Genomic DNA, 14,444 nt, shown 5'->3' with positions numbered 1-14,444 from the left:
CAGATACTTGTGGCATCAAATGGAAAACATCAAACAACTACTTTGCTGTAAGTTGGATAATCCGAGGTATACTAACATTGAGTTCATTCAACCCTAACAACTATGCCGAGGTCAGTATACTAATATGCATAGAAATTAATCGCTTCAGAGTTCGTCGCCCGAATCTTTCGATTCTCCCGAATGAGAATCACCCTCATGAGCCACGCCACAATCACCACTCCCGCCGAGAACCCAATGCTGCAGTACATCGCCATCGCAAACCGCGGTGCATCTGAATCTGGCCACAGATACGGTGTGTACACACTGGCCAAATTTCCCAGGGTATTCGTGATTGCGATCGCCACCGCCTTTTTCTCATCCGTTTGGCCCAACGTTGCTGCCACCCAGGCGATGTTGATGTTGTTGACCCCGTATGTGGCACCGACAAAGAGAATCATGGCAAAATAGCGCGCTCCAATGCTTGACGTTCCACAGCCGACCGCGAATCCGACGATGGCCAGGGCTTTGGAGATGGTTATATGCCAGGTCCGTTCGTTGAAGCGGCCCGAGGACCAGGAAACGGCAATGGAGGTGAATGTGGCGACCAGGTATGGTGGACATGTTAATACGAGCGTGATAGTGGAATCGAATCCAAGGGTTTTCACCACAGTAGGCATGAAATTCTTGAATCCATTCGCCGACAGATGCAGATTGCACATCAGGGCAAAGACCCAGGTGCGGTAGTCCATGCAGGCTTCTCGAAGGCCAGTCCAGGTGCTCGTTCCATCTTGTTTCTCCGTGGTGTCGCGTGCGATACGTTCGTGGGCAAGAACTCGTTCTTCCTGATTCAGCCAGGGTGTTTGGAGTGGAGAGTTAGGCAGCAAGAAGAAAGCGACAGCAGCGACGCCAACAGTGATCACGCCTTGGATGAGGAATAGCCACCGCCATCCAGCTAGTCCATGCGATCCATCTAGCCCGGCAAAGACACCAGCGGCTATGAGACCGGAAAACGCACTTGCTAACATGTTGCCTGTATAAAGGATCGCCATTCGGGTAGTCACCTCCTTTCTATTGTAGAACTGGCTGATCATGAAAAGCGCACCGGGGTAAAATGGAGATTCCACAATCCCAAGTACCAGACGGCAAACGAGCAGACCATGATAGTCCTTGACTAGGCAGTTGAGAGTAGAGACGATTGCCCACGCCATCATGAACCCGGACATATACCAGGCGGGTCGGACTCGGTTCAGCAGCATATTTGATGGTACTTGGCCAAGTAAATAACTAATATCATCTATTAGTCTTGCAAATGACTCAAAGAGAATAAATCCTGCATACCCAACGAATAGAATGCTAACACAGGTATTATACTGCGTCCCCTGCAAGTTCAGATCTTCGGACAAACTGTTGAGCTTGCCATTGACCATCGCATTCCGGTCCAGGAAGTTGAGAAAATACATGAGCCAAAGAATGGGCTATAGCCTGTCAGTCCCATCTCATATAGTGGAGCTGCAGAAATACGGCACCATCATGTAAATATCAATCTTCCTCACCAGCGCTATCTCTTTGGGATCCGTCTTAGTTGTGGACCCAAATTTGTCATATTTCTGAGTGGGCTTCAAGATTTCATCGCCCTGCTCAACGTGCTCGATATGCTGGTCATTCCGCTTGTCCGTTTCTTTCAATGTTGGATCCATGGTGGTAATGTGAATGCTCCAGTCTGGTGGAGAACACTTAGCAGACGTTTTTTTTTCTAAAGGCTTGCATCGATCGTAGCATTGCAGGCCTCATATAGACATCCCACCCGGCGCCAAGCCATTCCGTCCTGCATCGGAAAAGCTCAATCTACAATATACATACAAAATTCCCCGTGGGGAAGATGGTGCACTGTGCCCTTTCGAGTAAATCCGGGGTACCCAAGCTCGTAGATGCGGGGGTGCCCAGAGTCTGTTCCCGGCATTCTTGGGAGACAAGACACCTAGACGAGGCTTGGCCATGGTTGTTTGTGGTTGATGATATGAGGAGTAGGTGGTGTCGGATAAACAACAGGTCTCAGTCTTATCCGGGACAGTGGCAGATATCCGAGACCATACGCCTTTGGGGGAAAACACACGTCTTATTCGAGATCGGGACTTGGATTAAGTCCACTCATCCAAACTGGAAAAGCGAAACGTCAATTAGGCATCGAGGCATTCATTCAGATTTTGAGGTACACGATATGATTCAGAAAAGGAGGACAGGCTCAAAAGCATTCAACGAGGTCCTTCCTGGAAAGAGAAAATACGATAAGCCAACTAACTGATAATGTTATTTAGGGAGAAAAGGTCCAACCATATCGAAAAGACATGTCCAGTATGGAAATAATAATTTTGAAGAGAAGAGCCCAGATTTAGATGGTATTGTTTCGGCAACCTCGACCTCTACATCATCCATGACCGTATCCACGGGGCGAAGCCGATCGTTGTTCGCCTCTCTCCGCGTCAAAGAGGACTTTGAAACGCTCCTCTTTGGGGGCATGGCGAGAATCCCAACCATAAACCACATCTACAGCACAAGGGGCTGTGTACAATTATGATATGGTGTTGCAGATAACGCTCAATGTCCATATGGCGTGCGAAAAGCGATCGATACCTTTTGTTAGTCCAAGGGAAAAGCTCTTTCACAAAATCATTGTGTGCAACTCAAAAGGATAGAGATTGCACGCTCTCTACAGCATCCGCGTGGGATATGGGTGGTATCCGTATCATCTGAGTCTCAACCATTGCAGACTGTGTTTGCGTGATTGTTCGAGGTAATGAAGATGATGAGCTATGGCAAAAGTTCCCTCAGTGAGTCATTACTCGAATGTGCTGAGGGGTAAGCCTCTGAAACGAAATCAGATTGTGCAATTGAATATTCCTTCGAGTCGTGCAGCCATGTGCGGCTGAGCCATATAATCCTATTTGCTATCTTTCAAGGCCTGGAAATATCTCGCTCCACCACTGACGTGCATGATGGTCCAGGTGGCAAAAGATTGCGCGGTGATTTCATCGGATGATATTCGGAAGACTGCCCGGCGTTGGAGACTGCGGGGTGCGAGAGGCTCCTTGTTGTCGTATATTTCCCCTCAATGTCGAGATTGGGACAGCATCTATCGGTGTCCAGTGGCGATTCCCATCAATACCTGTTGTGAGTTGGCAAAGGAATCAAATCCCCAACTGATTTGGGGCGGAAGACGTGTCACTTGTTTCAGGTTATGCCTATGTGCATTAACCATGAGTGAAGGAAGAACTGAGTTCCACACAAAGGATCATGGTATCGGCATATGGAATAGCATAAGCCTGTTTTTCTGGTTCTAATTCGTTCTGGAAAAAGACCTCATCGCTCGAGAAGCATACTTAACTTTTATTCTGGTGGTGAATGCATCATCCTCAGTCAACTCACGCAAGCACTGTCGGGTTCAGGTTGCGAGGTCTCAAAATTGGTCTTTCGAAAAACCAGGGAATCTGTTGTAGATATCCAACCGTAATGCATTAAAAGGCCCGACGTCAGATATCTACAGGTGGTTCGCACGTGGGGGGCCTTGGCTGCAAACGGTGGCGATGATCGTTACGCAGTTCCGCAATTTTGCCGACTTGGACGGCACCGCTCGACTCATGTATCAAGACTCGAAAAAATGGCTCGCCCTAAAGGGAAATCCGGTTCACCTCGGCAAATGGCGAGCGAAGCCTATGTAGGATGAATTGAGCCATGGGAAGCATCTATTCAGCCTTTCCGGGCTGGTATGTAATATGTAGCCTCTTACCAGAATGAGGCAATATCCAGGAACTTGTTGGCCAATGCTTATGCTGATCTGATAAGGTCTCTACCAGCAGGTGAGTTCGGCAGATCCATTTACTACTTTGATAGGGCGCAATATACAGTATGTGCCGTTCGCGTTCCTTGATCGTCGTGTCTTCTGAGAGCAAAAGGTTGAAATGAGACTTCGGGACTCGACCGACGTCAAGAGGGGAACTTCGGAATTTCCGTAGCAAGACGCAATTCATCACCATGCATATCCTTGAATGAGTGCATAGGATGCCTGACATCTACGCATGGCCGTGGGGCCAACTTGCATCTGGCTTGACATGACAATATCGAGAATAACATTTCGTGATCTCAATATCACCATCCAGCAATACATAGCAAAGCTCTCTATTAGGAAAGCGAGAGTGATCTGAGTTCGATCGTCACATCTCCAAGGTATTTGTGTTTGAGGTTAAACTGCGGAAGAATCTTCTAGAGTCCAGCGTAAAGTTAGGAACTTTCGGGTAACAGATACGCAGAAAATGCCGTAGACCGACAGTAAACAGAATATGGTGAGTGTATTCGTGTATAATTCCTGCTCAAAAATGCGGCTATTGACTGCTCATGGTCGTTGCCGTCCGGAACAGGAACAGGCCTGTTGGCAAAAGTCTATGTGCGCAAACCATCATCCTAGTATCAATTCGAGTACTAGAACACGGCATAAAGCGTATAGAGACGCGTATACTGTGATAGCACGGAGTTCTCCGTAGGTCAGAACGCATGTCCACAATGTCACAAAATTCAGAAAAGCAGCATCGATCGTCTATCGCAGTCATGGCGATCGAGCATGGCATCAAGACAGCATACTGCGTAGGAGCAGATGCGCCAAGGAATCAATCTGTATGGAGTTTGATACCAGCCATCGTCATCCGTGGAGGATATGAGATCACCAGATGAGAAAAAGGATTCGAGACAAGATTGTTGGAGAGGTGTGGGAGGTTGAGTCCAGATGTTGACGCGTTGTTCGAGAAAGGCTGGCGGTGTTCTTTTCTGCCTCAGGTGTCCACTGCGCCCATCCTCGTCTTCCTCTTCCTCTCTTTTCCCCTCAGTCGTCGTGTTTCACCCATCGGTATCTCCAACTGAATGGGGAAAGCATCATATCTGGTGGCAATTATCGTCATCTCGCATCCAGGGATCTATCCTTCATGCGTTTTCCCCATTTTTGAAGCATTCTCTTTGCTGGGCTGATGCATCGGCCAGAATGCCAAATCCGGCGACAGCGACGATCGATCCATAAATTCTCCCCTGGTTTGGGGAGTGATCATCACTATGCTTGGAAGGGATCGCCGGGTATCCAACAGCCTAATCCACGGGCCTTCGTTAAACTTTGACTGCAAGGTACCGACACGTCCGGTCTAACAGCACTCAAACCACCAGTGTTTCCATCTCTTCCGGTCCCTCGGGGCTCCGGCCTGCGAAGCCATATCCCTCCTGCCCTGAGGGCCTGGGTCAATGGCAAAAGAGTTGGTGGAATCCCCAGTTTATTCGTGGCCAAAAGCTGATCCGGTACAGAAAAAGTCCGGGCGCTCGACTCTCCAACGGCGACGGTGACCGAGCCACCGACCAACATGTTGTTGGTGTGTCGATCAAAGGGTCTATACTAGCGTTCTGATTGGATACTGATAATCATTCAGCGGATTAGGACTCCGCACGATTTCTGAAGCAGTCAGGACCTGGATGTCTGAAGTTTGGGGATTTGAAGCATAGCCGGATAACGATATTCGAACGGTCTCGAATAATCAATGGCGAATTCCTCGAGCTGTGAAGCGCTAAACAGCACTGAAAGACGTTATTGTCGATTATTATCGTCGCGCCACGCTGTACTCCCTGAGTGTAGTAATCTAGTCACTGAATAATTGAACTAATCGAGAAGTAGGATAGAATAGGTGACTTTCAGGGACGAAAACAAGCAACTTGGTCCTGTGGTTCAGACCCAAATTCCCACCTCTACCAAACATCCCATCCAGGGTATACACGCTCTTTCTGTTTCAACGTGGAGGATCGCTGCACCTAAAGTTTGTACCTGCGGCCGTTAACCGAGTGTCGATACCTTCCTTGGACAGTTGCGACTTGGGAACTCCTGGCAGCGGTTTTGGGTGCAGGTCTAATCTCCCACGGCTCAACCATGACCCGCTGAATCTGTCGACCAGACGAACCTGTGAATGCCATGCTAATCAGGATCGACCAGCATCCTTCCCTGAGAAGTGACAAACCTCCGAGGTGTGGGATTGCGCTGAATGGTGTGATAGACATGACGATCTTAAGTGCCATGCCTTAATCGCTATTCTCTACTTGATCCTTACTCCTATAAAGAGCCCTCGAATTCCTCTGGAAACTGTTCTATCCAACAATCAAGCTTGTGTGCTTCTTTAACATCCAAGCACTTTCTTTTCCATACACCCTCGCAGATTACTTTCTCCAGTCACTCTTTGACTAGCGAATCTTCACAATGAAATACAGCACCGCCGCCACTCTGGGCTTCGTGAGCTACGCTCTCGCCGCACCCACTCCCGCCGAAAAGCGTCAGGGTCTCGACCTGCCATTCTCTCTGCCGTTCTCCATCCCAACTGAGCTCCCAACCGGCCTCCCCAGCTTGTCGCTGCCATTCCCTATCCCGACTGGCTTGCCGTTCAAGCGCGAGGAAGAGGGTCTCCCGTTCCCTATTCCTACCGAGCTCCCGTCCGGTCTCCCTAGCTTGTCGCTGCCATTCCCTCTGCCTACCGGTCTGCCTTTTGAGAAGCGCGAGGAGGAGGGTCTCCCATTCCCTCTTCCAACTGAGCTCCCATCCGGCCTCCCGAGCCTGTCGCTGCCATTCCCTCTGCCTACCGGTTTGCCGTTCAAGCGCGAGGAGGAGGGTCTCCCGTTCCCTATTCCTACCGAGCTCCCGTCCGGTCTCCCCAGCTTGTCGCTGCCATTCCCTCTGCCTACCGGTCTGCCTTTCGAGAAGCGTGAGGAGGAGGGTCTCCCATTCCCCCTCCCCACTGACCTGCCTATCCCATCTGGTCTTCCCAGCCTGTCGCTGCCTTTCCCTATCCCAACCGGCTTGCCGTTCAAGCGCGAGGAGGAGGGTCTCCCGTTCCCAATTCCTACTGACCTGCCTATTCCATCTGGTCTTCCCAGCCTGTCTCTGCCATTCCCTCTGCCTACCGGTCTGCCTTTTGAGAAGCGCGAGGAGGAGGGTCTCCCGTTCCCCCTCCCCACTGACCTGCCTATCCCATCCGGTCTCCCCAGCTTGTCGCTCCCATTCCCTCTGCCCACTGGTCTCCCATTCGCCAAGCGCCAGGGAGCCTCTGAGCCTCCTTTCCCTCTCCCCTCGGGCTTCCCCGCCCCTGGACCCGTCCCCACCGGCGGATTCCCTAGCGGATTCCCCGTTTCGGGACTCCCCACCCCCTCTGGCTCTCCCGTCCCCTTCTCTGCTTAAACGAGCTTAAGTGTTGAATGACGACATGCCATCTTTGGAGAAATCAAATGCGAAGAAAATGAAGCAGCCAGGAGCTACTTCAAGGGTGGATTTGGATGATACGATTGGATGTTTCTATTTTGTGTCGATTGGATAGATTGGCTTATTTTTATTAAAGAATCTGCAGTATTCTTAAGTTTATATGCCGTGCCTATTGTAAATACGTAGCTTAATCTGGAAGTAAACACAGCTGGTGCTGTATACAATTCTCTTAAAGCCAAGCCCACCTTTGCAATGAACTAGATATAGCAGAATGGATGCACCGACCATAACTATAACCAAATATATCAAGTTTCAATTGTGAATCTGCTTTTACAGCACGGAGCCGTCGACGATGGCAGACAGTGCTGCACCATCGATGATCTGGAAGCAGGGCCGAGGTCAGTTTTTTTTATGATTTGTTCAACGTCTTCTATAGCTCTACCTTGGCTTGACATAGTCTTTCGGGTATAAAATCACTTGATGCAGTTTTATGTAGCTTCATCTGGTATAATCGTTGATCATTTTCGACACAGAAATGTTGCACGTACTGTATGCAGTTCTATCTAGTAAAAAATAGACAACCCTTTCAAGGTCAGACCCACAGTTATAGATATAGAAAAATGGAATAGACCTTTATAGCTATAGCCAAATACTGTACTAAACACCATACTAAAACCCACACCACCAAAACGTCCCATGTATATACTAATATCTAACTACAAACATCCAAAACCGCCACCGTAGGATCATGATCCGACACTTGCTCCGCCGACCCAACCCACGTATTAACATGCACATGCTCCATCCTCGCCTTCTCGTTCCCCAACGCCTCACTCACAAACATATGATCCAACTGCTGACAGTTTGCATCGTACAGGTACGTGTAGCGCTCCGTAGATGGTGTTCCGACTACATCGTCGAGATCTTTCAGTCCAGATTTTGCCTGAAGGGTTTGCAGGGGCGGCGCAAAGGCGAATTCGTTAAAGTCGCCTGATATGAGGATCTTCGCGTCTGGGGATGTGGCGAGGAGGGTTGATGTGAAGTTCTTTGCGTTCTTTAGTTAGCTTGATGTATGTTTCCAATGGAGAGGGGAGGGACATACAGCAACAACCTCCGCCTGCTCCGTCCGTTTCTCAACACCCTTGTTAACAGGCGGTCTCGCATCACCCTCAATCGACGAACTGCCCCCTTTACTCGTAAGATGCACATTAATCGTGAAAAACACATTCTTCCCACCATCACCAACCGTCTCCCACGCCGCGGCGAGCGGTTTCCGAGTCGACTCCCACGCCTCGTTACCTGGATCGATCAGGCCCGGGTTGAATTTGAGTTCGGGGCCGGGGAGGACGTCGTTGGCGTCGCTGTTTGAGCCAGGGTTCGGGTTGTGTAGTTGGATAACGGTTGGATCGTAGAGGTAGGCAACGCGGATGTTGCCGCCTGGTTGGCCGCCGTCGTGGTCGTTTATGGGGGGGATGTCGGTGAAGGTGTAGTTGCGGCCGTTGCGGGATTGGATTTCGTTGGTTAGGGTAGTCAGTGTTTTGTTTGATGAGGTTACTTTTCTTCTGTTAGCTATCCCGGCATATGTATGTAGTAGAGGTGGAGATAGATAGTACTCACCTCCATCATCAGTCGGCCCATCATCATCCTGAATCTCCTGCAAAAACACCAAAACCGGGCTCTTCAGATACTCCACAATATGCGCCGCAACCTTGGGCAGATGCTTAGAATCCGGCGCCAGATTCTCCACATTATACGACCCAATTGACAGCGCAGTGCAAGTCTCATCCGAGACGAGTGTTGTAGGTGCTGCTTCTGTCCCATTTGACCCGGTCACGTTCAGCGCTGTCAGTGGGAGGAGAGTATAATACCCATACGCCTGGGTGATGATGCCTGTGATGTTGGACAGTGTATCGCCGAGTTTGGAGTCGGTGGGATTCTTAGTCCCATCTAGGGGGGAGCCGATTATGATTGCTTCGGGGTTGGAGTCTGCTGTCTGTTAGAACCATCAATTATGATGAAGATGAAAGAAAAGAAAGGCAAACCATCAGCTCTCATCGTCAACCCACCTCTCCCATTCCCCCCGGACACCCCCCAATCCCCAACAACCCAGGTATCCCCATACCGATTCGGAGTACTTATCACCCTCGCCCCAGAAACACTCACCAACTCCCCACTCAGACTCTCCCAAAAATCCATTCCATACTTTCCCGGTTCCAAGATCGGATTCTGGCTCGAAATCTGGCTAACATTATTCGGTACGCTGAGCACACCGTCCTCGCCCACATCCAGCGCCGAGAATGCCTCCGTCGGCGGACTTAATCCATCCTTACCGAGGACAAGCGGGGATACAGTATTCGAGGTGGATTTGACGGTAATCTCAGACGGCGATGTTAGTTCCGTTAGGTAGCTGTACGCAGACGAAGAGCGGTATTCCGAGACTCTAGCTGAGAGGGAGATGATGTCGCCGACGCTGACTTGGGAGATGGCGGAGGTGGAGTAGACGTAGATGGATTCGGAGGTGCGAGGATCGTTGTCGGGGTCTGTGGAGCGGATGTAGAAGCCATTGGGGCCTGTGGCTGTGACGAGACCGGCGATGTTGGAGATGGTGCTGTCGGCGTGGGGGGAGAGGAAGCGGTTGCTGTTTATTTCGCTGATTGTGAGGGATGATGCGGTGGGGAGGAGAGAGAGGAGGGTGAGGGGTTTCATTTTTGTATTTTCTGTATGTGTATGTGTATGAGGAATTGAGGATGAGGGGGTTGAAGATAAAAAGATGAGGGGATTTATAAGAATGATACGAACCAGTCACAACAAGCAATCGCACCCACGTTGAAGCCAAGTCTGCTAATTAATTAATGTTACATCGGCTGTACATCTTCTGGGTCCAGCTGATAAGGAAATCATAAAATGTATCAGAAAGAATGGATTGGATATTAAATGCTAAGCTAAGTCACAACAATCTGCCTAAGTAAACACATCCGTCGCATATCTCTCCTTCGTCTTCAGCCCATCCAGGAACGTCTCCGCTGCTGTCTCTTCATCTTCTTCTGGAACTGGCTCGCCTCTCTCCCTCATTTGCTCATGGACTTCCCGACGCCTCTCCACGTACATCGTCTTGCAGGCGTCTCGCACGGCGTTACCCACACCGGTACTACCACAGACATAGACCCGTCCACCCTGGTCGAACAAGTCGACTAGCTCCCGACGGTCTTCCAGCATGCGATCTTGGACATATTGGCCCTTACTGCCGTCGGCCGGTCGGCTGTACGTCCATCGGACTTCCACAGCACCCTGTTTCTCCCATTCGGCCAGCTCCGCTGCGTGGACATCATCCTTGCCCTGTGTCCGACAGCCAGCGTATAAGATAGCTCTGGCGGGCTTTTCCGATTCCGGCAGCTCCTCATCGGAGTTCAGCGAACTGCGTCTTCCCCGGATCTTCTCAGCGCGGTCCATGACGAAGCCGCGGAAGGGTGCCAGTCCGCTACCTGCGCAAGCCATGATCATGGGAGTCTTGATGTCAGTGGGTGGCTTGAAGCCTGTGTGCGAGGCACGAACTGTGATTTGAGCACGTTCGCCTTCGTGGAGCTCTGACAGGTAGTTCGAGGCGACACCCAAATATTCTTCTTCCTTGGCCTGCTCGCTCGATGGCAAGGACTCTGCCGCGAGGGATGGCGCGTTGAGGACACCAAAGGTGATCGAGCATTCGGATGGGTCGGCCAAGGGAGAGGAGGAGATGGAGTACTGACGCACACGCATCGGTGGCAGCATGGCGAGGAAGTCGCCAATCGGCAGCTTGACGGTCGGGTACCGCATCAAAAGATCAAGAGGACTCAATCGTTTCTTAACAATCTCCTCGGTAAACCGACTAGGGCTTGAAGCGAAGAAGCGGATCTCTGCTTGCGCCTCGGCATCCGTAACAGCTGCATCGGCAATGAGATTCAGATCACGCTTGGATGCAGGCTGAGAGAGTTCCACGTATGTCGAAAGTAAATCGAAAGCAGAGACGGGAGTATCCAGGGGAATAGATGAGGACGCTGCCTTAGAAGCCTTCTGGATCTTAAGCACAGCATCCCACGGAAGCTCGAAGCGACGCATTGCGCGACGAACAACGCTGCTTGGGTTCACGGGCAAAACCGCAAGATAATCACCGCATTGGTAGGTCATGTCAGAGGGGAGCTTGAACCGAATCATGCGCTTGGCAGGAACTCCCGGTCCAGAGAGCAGTTTGTTCTCAAGGACATATCCTTCCTGCAACTTAAGACCCAAGATCGAGGCCCGAGATCCGGTGCTGACTTCGACTTGCAGAGCCGATTTCGACTGGCCCTGTGCCGGTTGAGCGCTACCAAACTTGGAGGAAATGGCAGGCCAGAAAGCAGACTCGCCCCAACTATCAAAGTTGGTAAACATGTCCGAGTTGGCTGCATCGGCCAATCCCATCTCACACAGTCTAGTTCCTCCATGCTCTTCACTAAGCTCGTTGACGGCCTTGGGAATCCGGTGGAAGGTAGCATGCCAATCGTCTAATCATAAAGGTAAGTAAATGCTCTTCAAGGTGGTAAGGCAAACTCACGGTGACCGCATCCAAAAACAGCGTAATTGACACCCTCCAATTCCTTGCCCTTCAGATCACTAAGCCACTCGAAGAAATGCGCCGCATTGTCTGGCGGCTGTCCCTCGTACGAGGCTGTGATAAAAACGACTGGATCGTTCTTGGGCAAATTCTGGAACGCAGAGTCCAACGATTTGATCTCCGCCGCATATCCATATCCGATAGCATCATCAGCAAGTCTCCGAGCAAAAGCTTCGCAGGTTCCCGTATTGCTACCGAAGAAAATGTGCATTGGCTTAGTCTCTCCCGGCGGAGGAGCAACCTTCGGCTTGCGTTCCCTGCTAGCCGGCCCCGAGCTCTCGGGCGCCTCTCCACTGCTGCTCAACAACGTCCCCAATTTAACCGCATCCAGACCATCTCGCAGAGTGGCTCTGATCTGGAAATCCTTGGGCTTGATCGTCAGCGTCTGCTTAAGTCGAAGGTCGTAGCTGGGATCATCCATCTGGAAGTTGAAATTCTGCAGCAAAATCGCCACCACCAGCAGAGCTTCCTGCCAGGCGAATGGGCGGCCGATACATCCGCGCATTCCATTTCCGAATGGCTTCCATGCGTTCTTGGGCAGCTTGTCGAAGTTCTCGTCGAGCATTCGTTCCGGTTTGAATTCTTCTGCGTCGGGTCCGTATACTTGAGGATCCCGCTGCATCTTGCCTAGAAGGACCACAATCGGCTCGTCTTCATTCAGGACGTACTTTCCATTTCCGAGTGTCACTGGGCTCTCCTTGTTCTTCTCGGGATGGGCGTGGAATGCGATTGCAGGGGCGGTCGGTCGAAGACGCAGTGTCTCTCGCATGACCGCGGTGATGTATGGCAGTTTCGACATGTCATCCACTGTAATCTTCCGACGCCCAATGACTGTGTCCACCTCTTCTTGTGCCTTTTTGTATGCATGAGGTGTCTTGAGTAAGTAGTAGAACAAAAATGAAAGCATTCCAGAAGTAGTCTCATGACCTGTATACAGTTAGCTATAAGATCACATGGAGTGATGCGTAAGTAGACATACCAGCAATCAAAAATGTAATCATGTTATCGATAATAGAATCCTCTGTCATCCCCTGACCTGTCTGAGGATCCCGGCCCAAAATCAGAGCATTGAGGAGATCTTTCTTGTCTTCGGGGTTATTCTTCCGCGAGTCGACCAATTCCTGCGACAGATTTCGAAGATAAGTAATGTCGTTCCAGTATTTCGTATTCTCGCTTGTCGGCAAGTTGTTAAGTAGTGCTGGTCGGCGAGCCCGGTCGCCAGAGCTCTGCAAGAGACCAACCATCGCCTCGACAAATGGGTGCATTTCGTCATGGTAGAAGGAGTTGAAACGAGTACCCATCGAGCAGAGGGCAATGGTGTCCAAGGTAAGACGGGTGAAGTCGTCGGTAACCACGAGGGGAGTTTTGGGGCCCAGTCGTGCCCATTTCATGACAAGCTGGGTAGCAATATCGTACATTTCTGCATTGACAATTAGAATAACCGCCACGCATCCTGGTATGAACATGAATCCTTACCATCAAACATGCCCCGAATCGAGAGCGGTCCAAAAGCTGGAACCAACACTCGATGGGCGATGGCCCAATTCTCCTCTCCGGGGTAGTTCGCTGTGAACAAACCATCGTGGATACCGTTGCGAATTTCCCTCAAGCCAGCTGTGACTGCTTTTGTGAATCTTGACTCGTCGCAAACCTCGTCGACGAGCTCGTGGGAGCTGATAAATGTTCTGGGGGCACCAAGGGTGGTCAATCGATAGATGGAACCTTGTGTTGAGAGATGTCAGTAAGTGATGACGCATGCGGGGTATACAACGTAGCGGTGGAAGGGAGGTAAGGCACAAAGAAAAGGAACAAAAAAAAAAAAAAGAACACACCATAGTTCTCTGCCATTAGCTCCAAACTGTTTAATGGCACATCGCTGTCAATGTCATAGATATTTCCCAGCAATGGAACCCCCCTGGGCCCTGGGATGGGAATCTGTTGTGTTGCGCTCATAGTTGGGTGTGCCTTTGCAGGCGCGTATATAGTCTGATCAGCAAGATAGCAAATCGGTGAATCTCGGCTAGATAGAAACGGTGATATATAATGAAGAAGATGATTTAAATTTCAATGGAATTGGAAAATATGGTCAAAGACGATGAGGGGCAACGAGGTATATAAAGCAACGATGATAATCGCTCGACTGCCATTCGTGTTGCTGTTCATCGATCGGCGAGACCGACTCACGTGAGGATCATCGATCGAAATGCCTCGGAGGGAAATGCCCAGGTCGAATAATCAGACGGTCGCAGCATTCCAAAGGACTTCGAGAAGGTCATAATTAGTGCATAAAGTCCGAATGACAGCTGCCAGTGCATAGACATCTCGGTCGGGTTCCCTGATTTAACGCAGAACCAACGGTGCGATGAAGACGGAGATTAAGAATAGCACGCCGGTGGATATCTCGAACGGCCCAGCTTCCCGACACGGCATATCGGAGAATCAATGCCTCGGCATTTTTCGATGGCGAGGTTGAGGCCGCTGGATTTATGCAGTGGCAGTGCAAATAAAGCGATATTGTGTTGTTTCGGTGGTTTTTGCTGCATGCAGGTGGATATTTGTACATAATACCCC

General features: G+C 50.4%; 4 protein-coding genes across 4 annotated transcripts; 1 reads left to right on the top strand and 3 right to left on the bottom strand.

Moving 5' to 3' along the window:
- Window positions 1–61: 61 nt before the first annotated feature.
- ASPWEDRAFT_41761 (putative MFS transporter) lies at window positions 62–1,412 on the bottom strand. The gene is made up of 2 exons (XM_040835639.1): window positions 1,318–1,412; window positions 62–1,263 (listed from the first exon to the last, which is right to left on the bottom strand). The coding sequence occupies exons 1-2, from the start codon at window positions 1,404–1,406 to the stop codon at window positions 120–122; spliced, it is 1,233 nt and encodes a 410-aa protein (XP_040687553.1). The 5' UTR covers window positions 1,407–1,412; the 3' UTR covers window positions 62–119.
- A 4,841-nt stretch (window positions 1,413–6,253) lies between these two features.
- Window positions 6,254–7,225, top strand: ASPWEDRAFT_29069 (extracellular proline-rich protein; the record flags this gene model as incomplete). The annotated part of the gene is made up of 1 exon (XM_040833225.1): window positions 6,254–7,225. The coding sequence occupies one exon, from the start codon at window positions 6,254–6,256 to the stop codon at window positions 7,223–7,225; it is 972 nt and encodes a 323-aa protein (XP_040687552.1).
- A 240-nt stretch (window positions 7,226–7,465) lies between these two features.
- ASPWEDRAFT_41755 (endonuclease/exonuclease/phosphatase family protein) lies at window positions 7,466–9,994 on the bottom strand. Its single transcript, XM_040835638.1, has 5 exons — window positions 9,289–9,994; window positions 8,864–9,232; window positions 8,349–8,800; window positions 7,689–8,291; window positions 7,466–7,627 (listed from the first exon to the last, which is right to left on the bottom strand). Exons 1-4 carry the CDS (start codon window positions 9,950–9,952, stop codon window positions 7,959–7,961), a joined length of 1,818 nt encoding a protein of 605 aa, XP_040687551.1. The 5' UTR covers window positions 9,953–9,994; the 3' UTR covers window positions 7,466–7,627; window positions 7,689–7,958.
- A 213-nt stretch (window positions 9,995–10,207) lies between these two features.
- ASPWEDRAFT_114246 (bifunctional cytochrome P450/NADPH--P450 reductase) lies at window positions 10,208–13,826 on the bottom strand (the record flags this gene model as incomplete). The annotated part of the gene is made up of 5 exons (XM_040828478.1): window positions 10,208–11,763; window positions 11,814–12,800; window positions 12,853–13,293; window positions 13,350–13,595; window positions 13,706–13,826. The coding sequence occupies 5 exons, from the start codon at window positions 13,824–13,826 to the stop codon at window positions 10,208–10,210; spliced, it is 3,351 nt and encodes a 1,116-aa protein (XP_040687550.1).
- Window positions 13,827–14,444: the final 618 nt, after the last annotated feature.

Source organism: Aspergillus wentii (genome assembly GCF_001890725.1).
Source record: "Aspergillus wentii DTO 134E9 unplaced genomic scaffold ASPWEscaffold_5, whole genome shotgun sequence".
NCBI lineage: Eukaryota > Fungi > Ascomycota > Eurotiomycetes > Eurotiales > Aspergillaceae > Aspergillus > Aspergillus wentii.
This window is presented reverse-complemented; position numbering and strand designations above follow the sequence as displayed.